The sequence below is a fragment of the Helianthus annuus genome, chromosome 17 (assembly GCF_002127325.2).
Source record: "Helianthus annuus cultivar XRQ/B chromosome 17, HanXRQr2.0-SUNRISE, whole genome shotgun sequence".
In the NCBI taxonomy this organism is placed as follows: Eukaryota; Viridiplantae; Streptophyta; class Magnoliopsida; order Asterales; family Asteraceae; genus Helianthus; species Helianthus annuus.
In genome coordinates, this window is record NC_035449.2 from 39,844,433 (window position 1) to 39,860,846 (window position 16,414).

At 36.8% G+C, this 16,414-nt stretch overlaps 3 protein-coding genes across 4 annotated transcripts; 1 reads left to right on the plus strand and 2 right to left on the minus strand.

Moving 5' to 3' along the window:
- On the plus strand, positions 1 to 2,243 carry LOC110921028 (F-box protein At5g39250). The gene is made up of 2 exons (XM_022165293.2): positions 1 to 134; positions 1,203 to 2,243. Exon 2 carries the CDS (start codon positions 1,273 to 1,275, stop codon positions 2,017 to 2,019), a length of 747 nt encoding a protein of 248 aa, XP_022020985.1. The 5' UTR covers positions 1 to 134; positions 1,203 to 1,272; the 3' UTR covers positions 2,020 to 2,243.
- A 535-nt stretch (positions 2,244 to 2,778) lies between these two features.
- Positions 2,779 to 7,026, minus strand: LOC110922484. Its single transcript, XM_022166779.2, has 7 exons — positions 6,902 to 7,026; positions 6,240 to 6,636; positions 5,458 to 6,000; positions 4,650 to 5,279; positions 3,720 to 4,400; positions 2,896 to 3,630; positions 2,779 to 2,793 (listed from the first exon to the last, which is right to left on the minus strand). Exons 1-7 carry the CDS (start codon positions 7,024 to 7,026, stop codon positions 2,779 to 2,781), a joined length of 3,126 nt encoding a protein of 1,041 aa, XP_022022471.2.
- Positions 7,027 to 10,894: 3,868 nt separating this feature from the next.
- On the minus strand, positions 10,895 to 14,357 carry LOC110922483 (probable disease resistance protein At4g27220). Of its 2 annotated transcripts, none has more exons than XM_035986977.1 (2): positions 14,141 to 14,357; positions 10,895 to 13,144 (listed from the first exon to the last, which is right to left on the minus strand). In XM_035986977.1, exon 2 carries the CDS (start codon positions 13,133 to 13,135, stop codon positions 10,997 to 10,999), a length of 2,139 nt encoding a protein of 712 aa, XP_035842870.1. In that variant the 5' UTR covers positions 13,136 to 13,144; positions 14,141 to 14,357; the 3' UTR covers positions 10,895 to 10,996. The 2 variants fall into 2 exon arrangements, with proteins under 2 accessions (XP_035842870.1, XP_022022470.1); XM_022166778.2 differs by having other exon boundaries at positions 14,097 to 14,357.
- Positions 14,358 to 16,414: the final 2,057 nt, after the last annotated feature.

Here is a 16,414-nt window from a genome sequence, read left to right on the forward strand (position 1 = left end):
TATTGAATATCCTTTGCTGATTGTCGGCATTTTCTAGGGCTTTTGACTTTACAGATCAAAGGTGAATTCATTTCATTTCTCTTGTTGATTGCCCTTAATTACTTTGCAGATGGTGTTCATTTCATAATCAAACGGTAATTGCTTCATTCATCTTCACATAAATGTTTGTATTCATAATAATTGCTGTTTTTTGATCGTTAAGATAGTTTGACTTGAATGAATCTCAATCGTTTTGAATTTCAGCGATATTGTGGCTTTGAATTATGTGCTTTTGATCGGGTTTGGTCGATCTCTTATAATGTTAATTTATAAATGTTGAAATGATTTTTTTTTTGAATTTAATAATAATTTTAGTTTGTGAGATAAGTGGTGAAGTTTGACCAATTAGGGTTTTTGTGTTGTAAGATGTTTTTAGTTAGTCATGTCATTTTATGATCCTTGTATTTGATGAATGTGTGGTTAAACATAGTGTGTTTATAAAAACAGTTGAAATCGTCCCGCAAACTGAAGAAAGTCGGCCAGGTTGGGCAGTTTGAGGTCCAAACGGTTCAGTTTACGGTTTGGTTTTGGTGGTTTGCTGGTTTATCCGTTTGGTGCAGTTGGAACCTGATCGTTTAACTTATATTATTTGTATATATATTTTTCTTTTGTTCTTGGGATGGAACCATTTTACTTCTGATCAGTCTGGCCAATCCACCCAACCTGGCTGGCTTGGTTTGTCGTTCCCCATTAAACGATAGTTAGCGGTTTGACCCAGAATGTTCGTCAAATCTGGCCGAATCAGACCGGGGGCACCCCTGCGTAACAGGGGTCTTTATTATCAGGGTAAATTAAATAAAACTTTTGAATCCTCTTTTGCTCATTGTATCTGATATGTGAACTTTGAGTTAGTAACTTGATCAGCAAACCCATTCCTGTGGTTATGTTAGCTCACTTCTTCACTGATGAGTGAACATCAAGTTTGTGCAGGAATGTAGAACGAATATTATTTTATTTTATTTTATTTTTTTTTAATCCAATACATTTCCACCTTTAATGTTATAAAATATTCTAGAAATTTTCTTGTTTATGTCTGCTTAACACTGTTTATCGTGCTTTATTGGTTTTCTTTTATAAAAGAACTGATGTATATGTGCAAGTGTCACACTTAACCATCGTTTGGATTTTTATTTGCTAAGAACTGTGTTGTCAATCTTTTGCAGAATAGGCTTATTCAAGAGTTATCAGATGCTGTAAGCAATCAGTGACTCGGGTTCTACTTTTTCTAGCGATATGTTGTCTGATGAGATGCTAAAAGTGGTTTTTCCGCTACTAGAAGGACCCGACTTAGCTGCGTGTATGTCTGTATGTAAACAATGGCAACAACTAGCTCAAGACGATTACTTCTGGAAATGCTTGTGCGCCAAAAGATGGCCCTCAACATGTAAGAACCCGTCACCCCCGATAACTTACCGCAAACTTTTCAAAACATTTCACAAACGTGAACATCGTAGAACCCTTCTTCCCCCAAGAATCTCCTTAAACGACCTCGAGTTCTACATCGACATTTGGGCCGACGATGATTTACTCTTTTCACAAGTTGTTCCTGGACCCACCCTTCGAACAGGCAACTGGACCCCGCCCCCTGGAATTTCCAACATCCTTAAACATCATTTGGAAGGTCCGGAATATAAAATGACGTTACCTGTTGAACCACGGTTCGCAGTTCCCTATACTCAAACTGTTAGTGTGTCTGTTCTTGTAGCTAGAAAGGATTCAAATAAAGTTGCTTGCATAATCAACAAGTCAATGTTTGACTATATTGACCGGTCTTCTTACCGAGCACTTGCTTTTGATTACCTTGTGTTCTCGCCTGTATACCCTTTTGTGTCTGGTATTCGCGCTTGGTTCTCCTTGTTATTCATGGAACATGTAAATGAGAATGTGATCGATGTTTTTGGGATCGAAATGGACTTTTGTGATGCTGCTAACTCGGAGAATGAGGTGCTCTGGCTGTTGGACATGCTTGATTGGAAGTAAGTTACTTTCAAGAGTCAATGACTGTTGTAGTTATAACTATTTTATGTTTATGGTGGAAAAATATGCACAGTTTCTGTAAGTAATGTAACTGTGTACAATGCTGTCTTGTTCTTTGAGGTTAGTCAAATGTTGAACCTGGTTTCTGGTACATTTGTAATGAATGGTCTTGTTGTAGTGTGTTTGAATGTGTTGATCAATAAAGTACAACCTTTTACTTCTGACAATTGCTTTATTTTATTATTCTTATATTATAATTATTTATTTGTTATGTATTTAATTAATTTTTTGTCATACACTACCCTTTTGTTACTCTTATGTAATAATAATAATGTAACATTCATCCATGTCTGATAACATTAATGTATATGTATAAATAAATGTAGCAGCAATTTAATTTCTCCATTGAACACACCCATACTAGTATACTACTCACCATCAAGCATTGCATACATCATTGATGATATTTCACACTGTCTCCGGCCCCTTTCTTTAGCTGACGATCCCACCACCGCCAGGTCCTGACCGGAATCCTTGCCCACCTCCTCTCTCTATGGCAACACCGCACGACCTCACCCCTCTCCAGGGTCGGGTACCTTGTGAATCATCGCAGTCCCCCTCAGTGCTATCAACAAGCACCGTCTCAACCCCTTGTTGCATTACTCCTTCCCTTGTAGCGAATCTTATATTTAAATGTTTTATTTTAGAATGAAAACTCACCTTATAAAACCTTGCAAATAACACATGATCTGCATGCATGTTCTAGAATTGATTCCCCTGCAAATAATTGATGAAGAAAAAACACAGTGAAAAACTAAAAATTTAGAAAGTAGACGGGGCTCTTAATCACATGTATTTTAAGAAGGGCAAATGACATACCTCTTCTTGTTTGGTCTTAATAAAGGAGTTGAGGTCTCCACGAACATAACACGACCCGAAACTTGTATCTATCGCTTTCAACTTTGGGGTAGCCAAGTGTTCGTTGGTGAAAACTTTAATCGAGAGGCATTCATTGATTTGCAAAGTATCCAACGATGGCAATGAAAAAGCCTTATTTCCTAACCAAAATCCCTTGAGACGAGAAAGATATTCTAGTTTTATGGACTTTAGACGAGGTAGGACAATCTCATCTACTTTGGCATCAGCGTCGTCGTCTTCTTCCTTGACAATTACCTCTATATTGTCGCACATACTAATATGTAGGTCTTGGAGTTGAAGTAGACTACCAACCATAGAACATGTAAAAACATGCTCCAAACTATTGCAAAGATGAATAGACACACTTGTTAGATTTGGAAACTCTAGCACCATCCATTGGTTGCTCTTCCATAAATACTTGAGACCATCTAGCCACTCTAGGTTCACTTGTCTTAGGTTTGGAATTTTAACAACAGTTTGTAATTCACTTAAACCACCTTGTAAACCTACTTCAAATAACTCCTCTGCGGAATTACATGACTTCAAATGAATCTCTTCAAGCTTTTGCAAATGTAGCAACGCATTAAATGGAATAATTGTTGCAACATCTCTGTCCCGCATAGATAATTCGACCAAATTATAAAAAGAGCAAGGCATCCCTTTTGAAATAATAGAATCTGAACTTGGCAATGCGGTCTGCATCACGACCCAAAAATAAAACACAAGGCGTTTGTTAGGACTGTTACTTTGGTAGATGAAGCAAAACGATATGTTTGAAAGTTTACCTGATTGATCGTTCCACGAAAGTTAAGGCCACATTCAAGACTGTGTTTGCCTAAGCTTGTGCGTATGTACCTGAGCTTTGGAGATTTCGACTCACCAGATGTAAACACCAACAGTTGAGGGCAATCATTGATCATAACATTATCCAGTGAGGGCCAGCGGAAGTTATTCATTCCCAAGAAGAAACCCTCGAGGTTTGGTAGATCATCAAGTTCAAGGGTCTCTATACGAGGAAACACCACAACTTTGGATGAGGTTTCACTTTCTTCTTTTACAATCACTTGTAATGCATAGCATTTTTCTACTCTTAACTCTTTGAGTTGCTTGAGGCTTTCAAGAGTGGAGAAAGTGAACACATGTGATAGAATATCGCACCCAATGATACACACGATCTTTAGGTTGGAGAGTTGAGGGACAACAATAGCATTGTTTTTTAATGTTGGACTTGTCAATGCAGCATTTCCTTCCTCAACATTTACATTGTTATTATCGTTGTTGATCGAATCACTTTCAAATACCTCCATCATGGTTTTGCAAAACTTTATTTTCAGCTTTTCAAGTCTTTTCATTTTTCCTGCTGCATACCATGGAATTAGATTTGACACTGTATCACAGTTGTCTATGGATATCTGCCTGGGGTATTGGCACAACGACCAACAAGCACCGATAATTACTTGAACACTCTGCAATGAATCACAAATTAATTTGTATAATGTGACATGACATTTTTCAACCTCAACTTAACAAAGCAGTAAGCTAAATTCTCTCTATTATAAGCTAGCTACATATCATATTTATCGTACAATATTCTTGTTCTTAATTAACCGCATGTTTTAGTAAGACGATAAATTATTTTCATTCTTAATCACATGGGTGTGATTCTTTTTAATCATACATCATATATTATATGTTAAATAGTCCTAATATCATACCTGGAATTGATCATGAATGGTATCGGCAATAGTGGAGGAAATTTGTCCGCTCCTTCTCCTTATATCACCACCATCAATACGCTTTAGCGATGACAGGTTACTAAGCACAAGAAAATCCAAATGAGGAAAGAATGTGGTGTTTTTGTAAGAAGATGTAGATGTAGTAATTTCTCCATTTTCATCATCTCTGTCTGAAATAACTTCTTCGAAGCCATCACATTCATCTATATTGACCCACTTTAAGTTGGATACATATTTCGCCATTAGAGGTGAAAACAAGTACTTTATTTTGTGACAATTCCACAAGGATATGTCTGTCAGATTTTGGAATGGAAATTCCAAAGGCTGACGTTGAGGAATTATGAAGTTATTCCAATCGCACTTCCAAACATGACTCATCTCCTTCAACTGATATAATTCTAGAACATTAAGGTAAGGAAGTAGCAGTGGTGATTGAGCACCTCGAATAGTTGGTAACTCTCTAATACACGAACTATCCATATCAAACACCACCTCCACTCTTTCATCATCTCCTAACTGAAGATGTTGAAGGTGATGACATGCATGTAGAAGATAAGATGGGTATGTGGCATTAGGAATATAAGCATCCATTTCTGACATACCATTAATCTGCATGTAAAATTAAACTTAATTAACAATCTAATTCATCCATTGTACACAGACACCCATATATACATGCATGCATATTTACGACATATATACATATAGTTATCAAGAAACAAAATCATTAACTATCAGTCAATTTGGAGTTAAAGAAAAAGAACACATATATGATGTTATGACATACCTCTTGGTCGCTATTAGTCGATTTATTCTCTATATCACCTTCTTCCAAATCTTTCCCAGTATTATATGAAATGTACGTTGTAAGTGCTCTGAGATCAAAATTGGTTGTTGTAGGTGTGAATATATTTTTGAAGTTGTAACATCGTTCGATCTCAATCCTTTCTATAGCTTTAAATCCGCTGACTAGGATTTCAGAGTTATTTGAACCTTTGATTCTCCACATTTCTTTTAGCTTCCCTAAATCATCAACTTTAATTCTCCTTAACCTGCTAACGTATCCCTCCATTCCAAAAACACTTTCGAAGTCGATGTTGAATAACACTCGAATGGAACCACACCCATGAACTTCAAGATCTTCCAAATGATTCAGTAATGGCAATGGATTGGTTGGAAAAAGATTCACAAGGCTATCACATTCTCTCACTATAATTTGCCTCAACATTGAAACACTACTTATCTCGGTAGTATAATTCTGACACGGCCATATCTGCTTCAGGTTCTCCATCCTAGAAATTTCTAATTTCTCCAATTTAGGACTTACAACCTACAGAACAATTAAGCCGTCTCAGACGCGTAAAGTACATACAACATATATATAATACATTATAAATTATATGTAGCTTTAGATATCAAATCAAAACAAACATGTGTTACCCCTTTTTTCAACAATGATTGCACTTCAGATGTACTATTGTCAGGATAAATGCTCGTGAAGTTGGGAAGGCAATCAAGTATCAATTCCAACAATTCTGGTAATTCAATCCCGTTATCACACAAACTTACCATCATGGGTAGACCCTCCAATGACATAAAATTTAACTTCTGAAATTTAATCACCCCAGCTACATTATTCTCACTAACTAGTGCTTTGAGAACGGGGCATTCAGAAATTATGAGCCGCTCAAGTTTGTTGAAACCACTTGCCACAGGAACCGCGAAGAGGTATGTTAAGTTTGCACACTTATAAACATGAAGGACTCTTAAATTGGTAAAAGGGTGATGCATTGAAACATCTTCAAGATAATTCATATCATTCATAAGTAAATGAAGTTCCTCGGTTTCTTCGAACATGTCATTGATCCCGCATTCCAAAATCTCATTGCAATCAATGGCAAGATTGATTGTGTTTCTGAACGAATCATTTTCATCGTACTCCAATTCACAACCAATAGATTGTTGTCTAGTGGAGAACAACACAGCAATTAGGGTTTGAATTGTATTGAGAATTGTATTGTTCAAAAAATAGGGTTACAAAGAATGGTGTTTATATAGAACACCAAGTTACATATTAGCCCCTATACTATCTATTATCTTCTTTCCGACACTCCCCCTCAAGTTGAGTAGTGGGGTTACCAATACTCAACTTGTTCAAACAGCTATTAAACGCGTTTCCGTTGACTGCCTTTGTGAGGATATCTGCGAGTTGATCTTTTGATGCTACATACGGGAGCTCTATGATCCTTTCCTGCAGTTTTTCCTTGATGAAATGCCGATCAACCTCTACATGTTTTGTTCGATCATGTTGAACTGGGTTTTCTGAGATTTGTATTGCAGCTGTATTATCGCACATAATTTTACTGGGTACTCTTTGGGGGAAACCAATATCTTCTAGAAGCTTCCTGATCCAAAGAACTTCGCTTAACCCTCAAGCTATGCCTCTGAACTCTGCTTCTGCACTTGACAGAGCAACCACCTTCTGTTTCTTACTTCTCCAGGTAACAAGGTTTCCGCCAACCAAGGAGAAGTACCCTGATGTAGACCTTCGGTTTCCCTTATCTCCTGCCCAATCTGCGTCAGTGTAGAGCTCAACAGTTAAATGCCCATTTGTTTTGAACAACACTCCATGCCCTGCGGTTCCCTTGAGATACCTTAGAATTCTCTGAGCAGCTTCCATGTGGGCAACTTGTGGTTGGTGCATAAACTGACTTACCACTCCAACAGCGTAAGCTATATCAGGACGAGTATGGGAGAGATAAATTAACTTGCCCACGAGTCGTTGATATCTTTCTTTGTCTGCGAGCTTTCCATCGAGTTCCATGTGAAGATTGTGGTTCACCACCATTGGCGTATCTGCTGGTTTACAATCAATCAACCCAGTTTCCGCCAGGAGATCAAGAACATACTTCTTTTGGCAGATGAAAATCCCCCGTTTAGACCTGGGAACTTCTATTCCAAGGAAATACTTGAGATTCCCAAGGTCTTTCATTTCAAACTTTGAAAACAAATTCCTTTTCAGTTGGGCTATTTCTTCTACATCATCTCCGGTGATAATCATGTCGTCCACATATATGATCAAGCAAGTTACGAGGCCGTTCCTTCTTTTGAGGAACAAGGTATGATCAGCGTTACTTTGGCGATACCCGTATTCTTTCATGGCCAAGGTGAACTTTCCAAACCATGCCCGAGGAGACTGTTTTAGCCCGTATAAAGATTTCTTCAACCTACAAACTTCCCCATCTTTAAAACCCCCTGAAAAACCTGGAGGTGCTTCCAAGTAAACTTCTTCAGTTAGGTCTCCATGAAGAAATGCATTTGTAACATCAAATTGATGAAGGGGCCAATCCTTATTAGCTGCCACAGAAAAGAGGACTCTGATGGTATCCATTTTTGCAACCGGAGAAAATGTCTCAGAGTAATCGATCCCATACGTCTGAGTGTACCCTTTGGCTACAAGCCGGGCTTTGTATCTTCCAATGGAACCATCTGGTTTATATTTAATCGAATACACCCACCGGCATCCAACTGTTTTCTTTCCTTTAGGAAGAATGCACTTCTCCCATGTATTGTTTTTCATAAGAGCACGCATCTCCACTTCCATTGCTTCTTCCCAGTTCTTCTTACCTTGAGCTTCCTTTACGGAATTAGGTATTTGTTCAGTGTATAGTGAAGTAATAAATGCTTTCGCACTATTAGATAAGTTCCCATCGACCATATTAGCTACAGGATATCTTGAATTTCTGGTTTCCCTCTCTGGGGAGTACCGTCTTGGAGGAACCCCTCTATTGGTTCTAGGTGGAAGAGAGTATCTTCCGGTAGTCTCTGCTACAACTGGTTCAACATGTTCAACAACTGGATCAACCTCTTCAACAACTGGATCAACATGTTCTATGTGTTCCCCTGTTGTCTCATAGTTATAAGACGTAGAACATTTAGGGTTCTCAGTATTTCTTACCTCAGGCATCACGTTGGATGGACTTTCTTCAGTGGTACTGTGCTCCGCAGATTGTGTGTCAGTGTTTGAAGGACTCGTAGTACTGTGAGGAAGTTCTGTTGTTACTTCTTCAGACGAGGGAAGTTGGGTTAGCCAACTCAGAGGGTCTATACATTCGTTCTCCCCCTGACCACTGAGTTAGGTGTCATAAAAGTATTTTGTTTCAAGAAAGTCAACGTTCATTGTGGTGAACATTTGACGAGTTTTTGGATTATAACACCGATAACCTATTTGGTCGATCCCATAACCGACAAACACACATTTCTCAGCACATAGGCCGAGCTTGTTTCGGTTGATTTTGGGTATGTGAACAAATGCAGTACATCCGAAAATTCGAGGTTCAAGGGTAAGAGGATGGTGAATATTGGCAGACTTAGACAGACAATCTAAGGGAGTCTTAAATTTAAGAGCTTTTGTGGGGAGTCGATTCAGGAGATACACAGAGGTTGCAACTGCCTCCGGCCAGAAAGATTTAGGAACCTGAGATTCGATCAAAAGGGCTCAAGTCATTTCAAGAATAATACGGTTTTTCCGTTCGGAAACACCGTTTTGTTCAGGGGTATGAGAACAAGAGGTTTGATGAACTAATCCTTTGGTTTCAAAGAACTGTTTCATGGACGTATTGACAAATTCTCCCCCATTGTCGGATCAAAGGATTTAGATTTGGGTTTGGAATTGAGTTTGAACCATAGCATAAAACGTGATAAATTTTTCGTAAACCTCGGCTTTGTTTTTCAAAAAATATACCCATGTCATGCGAGTGCAATCATCCACGAATAGTATAAAGTACCGAAGACCCTGCCCCCCCCATCACAGGCGCAGGACCCCACACATCAGAATGGATTAGTGAAAAAGGTGAAGCAACTTTCGTATTGCTAGGTTTAAACGGTTGTCGATGGCTTTTAGCACGAAGACAGGTTTCACAATCTATTTTTCCATTCGAGGGGAAGAGTTTTGGAAACAAAAGGTGCGAATAGCCATGGGATGGATGCCCCAAACGTCTATGCCATAGCCAGGCTTCCCGGTTTTCAGTTCCATGTGCCAACATTACAGTACCCTGTCGAGTCACTTCATCCACGTAGTACAATCCGTGACGCTCAGTACCACGTCCAATAATCACACCCGTCCTGATATCCTGTAGGAGGCAGAAAGTAGGATGCATTAGTACCGTGCAATTTAATTCTTTGGTAATATGACTGATTGACAGTAATTTGTGTGATAAGGATGGAACATAGAGGCAATTTAACAATTTCATAGTTGGTGAAATTTCAATTACTCCTCCTCCTTTCACTTGCATCGTTCCGTTGTTTGCTGTATGTATTTGAGATTTTTGAGGTTGGGTCATTGACCGTATGTCTAATGGTTCAAACGTCATGGTGTCAGTGGCACCAGAATCAAATATCCAAGAATTGTTTTTTCCATGATTGATTGCCATTTTTTTAACGTTGTCCCGGCACTGCTATTAAGTAACCAACTAAACCGGTGAATTTATCAATTTCGCTGGATACTTGAACTCGCGTTCAAGATTTTAGTTCGGAATATCGTCGCTAGGTAGCGAAGGTACTTTACCGGCGAATTTATTAAATACACCGATAACTTGAACTCGCGTTCAAGATTTAAATTCGCTCACAAATAATAGGCTGCTAATAACAACTACGCTATCGATCAACAGCGTATTTATCAAAAGCTTTCAATATTCAATATTTAGTTACAACTTTGATAATAGTGGCCGACAACATGTATATTGGTTTCACAAAGAAGCTTCCAATGATTTAGGAAAGTATTTGTACAAAAAAGAAACCACTGGGATAAAGGAACGAAAAAAGGAATGGATCTTTGACTTTTTTGAAACTTGATTTTTTGATTTTGGATCAGTGAACAGATATGGGCTGATAAAGGAATGAAAAGAGAAATCCCACTGTGGTCGCCAAGAAATCACAGATTTAAAACAAGAAGAAGGGGCAACAAAGAATGCAGTTTTCCGGCGATCGATGTGACGGTTTCCGGCGGAGGCAACGAAAAAAAAAGAGAAACACAGATTTGAAAGGTTTGGTCGAACGGTTTGTAGAACGATTGATTTGTTTGAGATTGTTGAACGATTTTGGTTTTGGTTTTTGGTTGGAGATTTGATTTTCCAAAGTTTGTTTTTTGCTAGTTGGAGATTGATGAACAGAGTATCCACGGATCAGAACCTGGCTCTGATACCATGTTGTCTAGTGGAGAACAATCACAACAATTAGGGTTTGAATTGTATTGTTCAAAAAATAGGGTTACAAAGAATGGTGTTTATATAGAACACCAAGTTACATATTAGCCCCTATACTATCTATTATCTTCTTTCCGACACTGATATCCTAAACCTTTGGAGATTCTTAAAGGACACGTTTGTTGGTTGGGCCTTATTCTCAAAGAACTCCAACTCTAACGCAAAAAGACGTTGTGACAGTGTCTCTAGTTCATCACAGTTGGCATCTGTGAACCTAATGGGACTACCATTGTAAGCTCTCATATAAAGCTCTTCAAGACTTCTCAAGTTTTGAAAGACACCATCATCAATACAAAGGTCAACACATCCCGTCAAATCTAGTAACTTCAGTTTTTTTAACTTCCCTATCGTCGATGGCAACCAACTTATGTTACAATTAGCAAAGCTCAGGATTTCCAAGTTGCTAAGACTTCCAAGAAAAGATATATCATTTATCAATGAGCATGAATGAAGAGATAGTGTTCGAAGTTTGGTTAAGTGTTCGAACGTTCCTGGAAGCAACGTAATACTCAAATTCTCATAAGATATAACTTGAAGCTTTTTCATTCTTTCGTAAATATCTTCCCTAATATTGAGGAGATTATTCCCATCCATGAGAATTAAGAGGGAGAGTTTTGGATAAATAAAGTCTGTAGGAAATTCAAGCATCCCTGTGCACTTTAATAAAATCCTTTCATAAGACTTGTTTGTGTCTTTTGTAAGTGCAGACATGTTATCGTGGTTGACAATTGATGCTTGCTTTACTTTTGAAAAATTACTTAAAACAAAAGCCCGCACGAGATCATGCATTTTGACACATCCCATTTGATCACTTTCGGTCAATAAGTTTGCACGTATATGGTTGTTAACACAAATCTTCATATGGCGTCTTGCTATAGGTAAAGTTTTGACATCTTTAAAAAAATTCAGTCCCCATCCATACCTCAACAAGTCCTCTGTACGAATATCAAAATCATATGGAAATAAGGCGCTAAGAAGAAAAATTGCTTTATCATCATCCTCCTTGAGATTTTCATAGCTCATCTCAAATATTCTATATGTGATGCTCTCAAGATCTTTAAGGTCATCTTTCTCTAAACGCCAAAGTGCTTTTTGCCATGCCTCCTTTATGTTGCCACTAAGACTTTTGGCAATGGTTGTTATGGCTATGGGCAAGCCACCGCATTTCTTCACGATATTTTCTCCTATCTTTTGGAGTTGAGGATCATCACCTTCTGAAATAGGTCCTGCAATTCCAAAAAACAATGTTCTCGCTTCTGCATCATTTAAGACGCGTAAATTAAAAATTGAACCACGTTTAACACCCATCTGGGTGCAAACATACTCAAATCGTGATGTCAACAACAACTTGAACCCTTTTGGCAAAGGACTTAGTCCAACATCTTTAAGGTCAACCTCCTTCCAAATATCATCCATTATCACCAAAATTTTCTTTTTTCCATCTTCTGACATGTCCACCAATTTTTCACGAAGACGATCAGCCCTTGCATCTTTATTTGTTTCAGTCAAATCTTTACCAATGTACTGTGCAATAGCTTGTTGAAGAGAAATTGGATCGGTGTTTTCACCAATCACAACCTTGACAACCCAATCAAACATTTTTGGATCTTTTACGGCCTTCTTTAGTTGTTCCATCATTGTTGTCTTTCCCACACCAGCCATCCCACATAGGGCAATCATATTATGGGTCTCATTGTTTGGTTCGAGGGATTTCAATGCTTCCTTGAATATCAAATCTCTAGACCCGAAGATAAATTGGGTACCATCCGGACTTCCTGGTGCAACATTGGATAGTACCTTAGCAAGAGATTTTTGTTCATTTGTCCACTTGATATCGGATTTGTCTCGTTCAATGAGAGCTTTTATCTGGCCAAGAGTAGCATAAGACTGTTTTCCTACTTTGTATCTCTTTGCCACATTGAACCATTTGATTGCACCCATGGGAATATTTTCAGTCTTATCTTTCATCTTTTCGACATCTTCTAACCAAGCGGACACATGGTGAGATACCACATGATTGTTTGAATCAGCTGTCTTCTTTTTATCTTTAACTTCTTGTTCTGTGAGCTTTAGCTGGTCCATTTCCTTGTTCATATCTTTAACATACTTTGTAGAGGATACCAAGAAACACAGGCGTTTCTTAATGGGATCAATGAAAGATTTGACAACAGGATCAATAATAACAGGACTTACAAAATCCATTTGCCACAACTGCAATTTTATACCAACATTTAAAATAATTAATAACCAAGTGTGCAACCTCTAAATATCAAAAGCCATGTATTCATTAGTCTATTTATTTAGATACCAAAGGGCTTCTAGCCTAGTGGTACCAAGGTGTTCAAAAGACGTCCTTACCCATGAGGCTGAGGGTTAGAGTCCAATAGCATGTAGAGGTGTAGATTTAAGATTTAAGAATAAGATCGTAGTGCCGTTCTGAAAAGGTTAATATATAAAAACAGTTTCTTTTATAGTTAAATACTTATGGTCATTATTTAAAGTTTTGCCTCAAATTATAATATTGTTAACAAAACAAATTGGATGATGCTAAAGAGACATTGTCCAAAAATTTGTACACCAACGTGCATGTCATATCATTCGGGTCGTGTGATATCAAATCAAGTTTGCCCACCAAAGGATATCACATCATAGGGATATATCATGTATGTTAGGACGTAAATGGTCATACTGATCATATTATTGACAAACACAACCTCATGTGTCTTCTGGTATGTCCCATATGACCATTTTCACATGTCATACAACCCATATAACCATTTCTTGCATGTCACATGATCCATATAACCATATAGCTCATATACCAACAAATTTTTGGATTCTACACCATATAACCATTTCTTGCATGTCACATGATCCATATAACCATATAGCTCATATACCAACAAATTTTTGGTTTCTACACATAAAACTCAAGCATTAAAAGAGGGGAAAAAAAAACACTAAAACTAGACCTGGCAAAACAAACCCAATAATCAAATTTTGAGTTTGGTTATTTTAGACACAAAGTAGTTTATCTAATTATCTAATGGGTCTGTAATGTAGACAAAAAAAAAGCCAACGGGTTGTCTGAGAAAAAAATTATAAACGGTAATTCAGCTTTCTTTTACAGTTCACTAAAACAGAAGCATCCTTTTAGACTTACTTAATATTATTTCGGTTGAGCCGTTGACTTGGGCGTTGACTTACTTAATGCTAAAACTTAACAAGATCGGCAACCGGTGGGCGTTGACAGTCTGAAGTTGAAAGTGGTTGACCTTGGTGGTCGGTGCAGTTGTTTTCTGGTGGAATTTGATAGTGGTGTACTGTTGGAAGATATGTTGAAGGTGGAGAAGGAGATTATGGATTTGTGGGAACTATGTATAAAATGTTGCAGGTGAACTTCAGAATGATTGGCTCTTAAAAGTCCTTCAAATGGAAAAGATTATATTAATATATAAATAGTTTTTCAATAAAAAAAGTATACATTAAAATATAGAGTAAGCTGCTAAAATGGACCCTCAGGTTTGATCACATTTGCCACTTTAGTCCAAAACTCAAATCTTTTAAATTTGGGTCCCTGTGGTCTCATTTTATTGCCATTTTCATCCAAAAGCAAAATCTAATCAGATTTTGCAGTTAACATCCAGCTTTTTTAAATCTTTTTCCGCCCTTTTAATGAAGGGCAAAATATTCAAATTTTTTTAATTTGTTATAATAAAACATTAAAAGATCATCTTGCCCTTCGTTAAAAGGGAGAAAAAAGACAAAAAAAAAAAAAAAAAAAAAAAAAAAAAAAAAAAAAAACTGAATGTTAACTGAAAAATCTGGCTAAATTTTGATTTTATATGAAAAATGACAACAAAATTGAAACTACAAGGACCTAGATTTAAAAGGTTTGAGTTTTGGACTAAAGTGCCAAAAGTGACCGAACCTCAGGGTCCATTTTGGCAGTTTACTCTAAAATATAACATTGTGTTTCGTACTTTCACAAAAGGTGCCTCATGTTTGTCTGCGTTCTTACTGAATTGTTTTTAACTAGCATTAGAACCCACGTTTCGTGGCGGGGTGTTAGAAACGACAGTAAAAATAAGCAAACAAAAGGGTTAAGTAATTATGTATACAGTTAAAAGTTAGCTTTAACTATAACAGTTAAAAATAAAAAAAAAAATCTTGCATGGTGTAATGAAGAGTTAATATAGACCGCATGCTTTAATTTAAAAAGCATTGTGGTGAGGACGCGGTGATAGTTCAGTCGGTATCGCACACTATGGCAAAGGATAAATAAAACAAAAAAAGTCGTAACATTAACCAAAATAATATCTACATGTGTTCGGTTCGTTGTAGTTATGGTTCAACTCTAAACATTGAAACGAACGATGCAAAAAAACGTCCTAATTTAAACAAATCGTAATCGTATATCAGTACCAACCACACAAAAAATTTACATAAAAAATGTCAATAAAAAATAACCATGTTATTAATTACGTATCGAAACACGAATATTTTAACACTAAAAATAATAAAACAATAAAAAATAATATATGGATAATAAAACAATAACAAAATAATATATTTAAAATAACATAATATATGTTTAATTAAACAATAACAAAATAATATATATGTAATAAAACAATAACAAAATCAACCAATCAAGAATTTTACTATTCACAATTTGTAATGTTAGTATAGAAATTTTGTGATGTGTTTATTAAAATTAAAATTAGTACTTTACTTGCAAACATTGTCCCGCAATTCAGTCATGTGTACGTAAAGCGTCATAAGTAAATGTTTAAATTCTTGTTTTTATATTAATACAAATAAAGATTTAGAGCTAAAAACCATCAATTTTCGGAAGGCACTACCAACTTATTACAAAAAAAGTAATCTATGAAGCTTGATACCAATAACAATCAATTTTTGGAAGGCATTACCAACTTAGTTAAATTTAGCCTTTAACATCTTTTTTGCATTCATAACACACATAAATCGCGTCAACTGAGACTTGTAGTTCGGCTTGAGTTTTTCATATGTTCATAACTAACTCCGTTAGTTCATTTACTTTTTCTCTTAGACGACAACCTGACTCGACAATATAAACAATTTCTCTAGTTCCTGAAACACGTTAACGTCTACGTTTAAAAAAACGACATTCTGTAACAAACGCACGTAGAGTAAATAATTATTAATTGTTTTAATTAACCTAATTAATGTAAGATAAGAAACAAAGTAGTTAACAATAATGAGAAGCTCAAACTCATGGCTGCAATCAGTAGCCTAAGTAAAGGTTCGTAGATGCCACACCAAGAATAATATGCAAGTCATCACAGCCGATAAGTCCACTAAACCCAAAAAAGTTAAGCCTTATATAACGTAAATGAGGCGATAAGCGTCTGAAGAGATTAAAGTACTACAACGAACAACTTATTAAACAAAATGAAGAACAACATTAAGCACGAAAAACCAACATACCCACGTTAC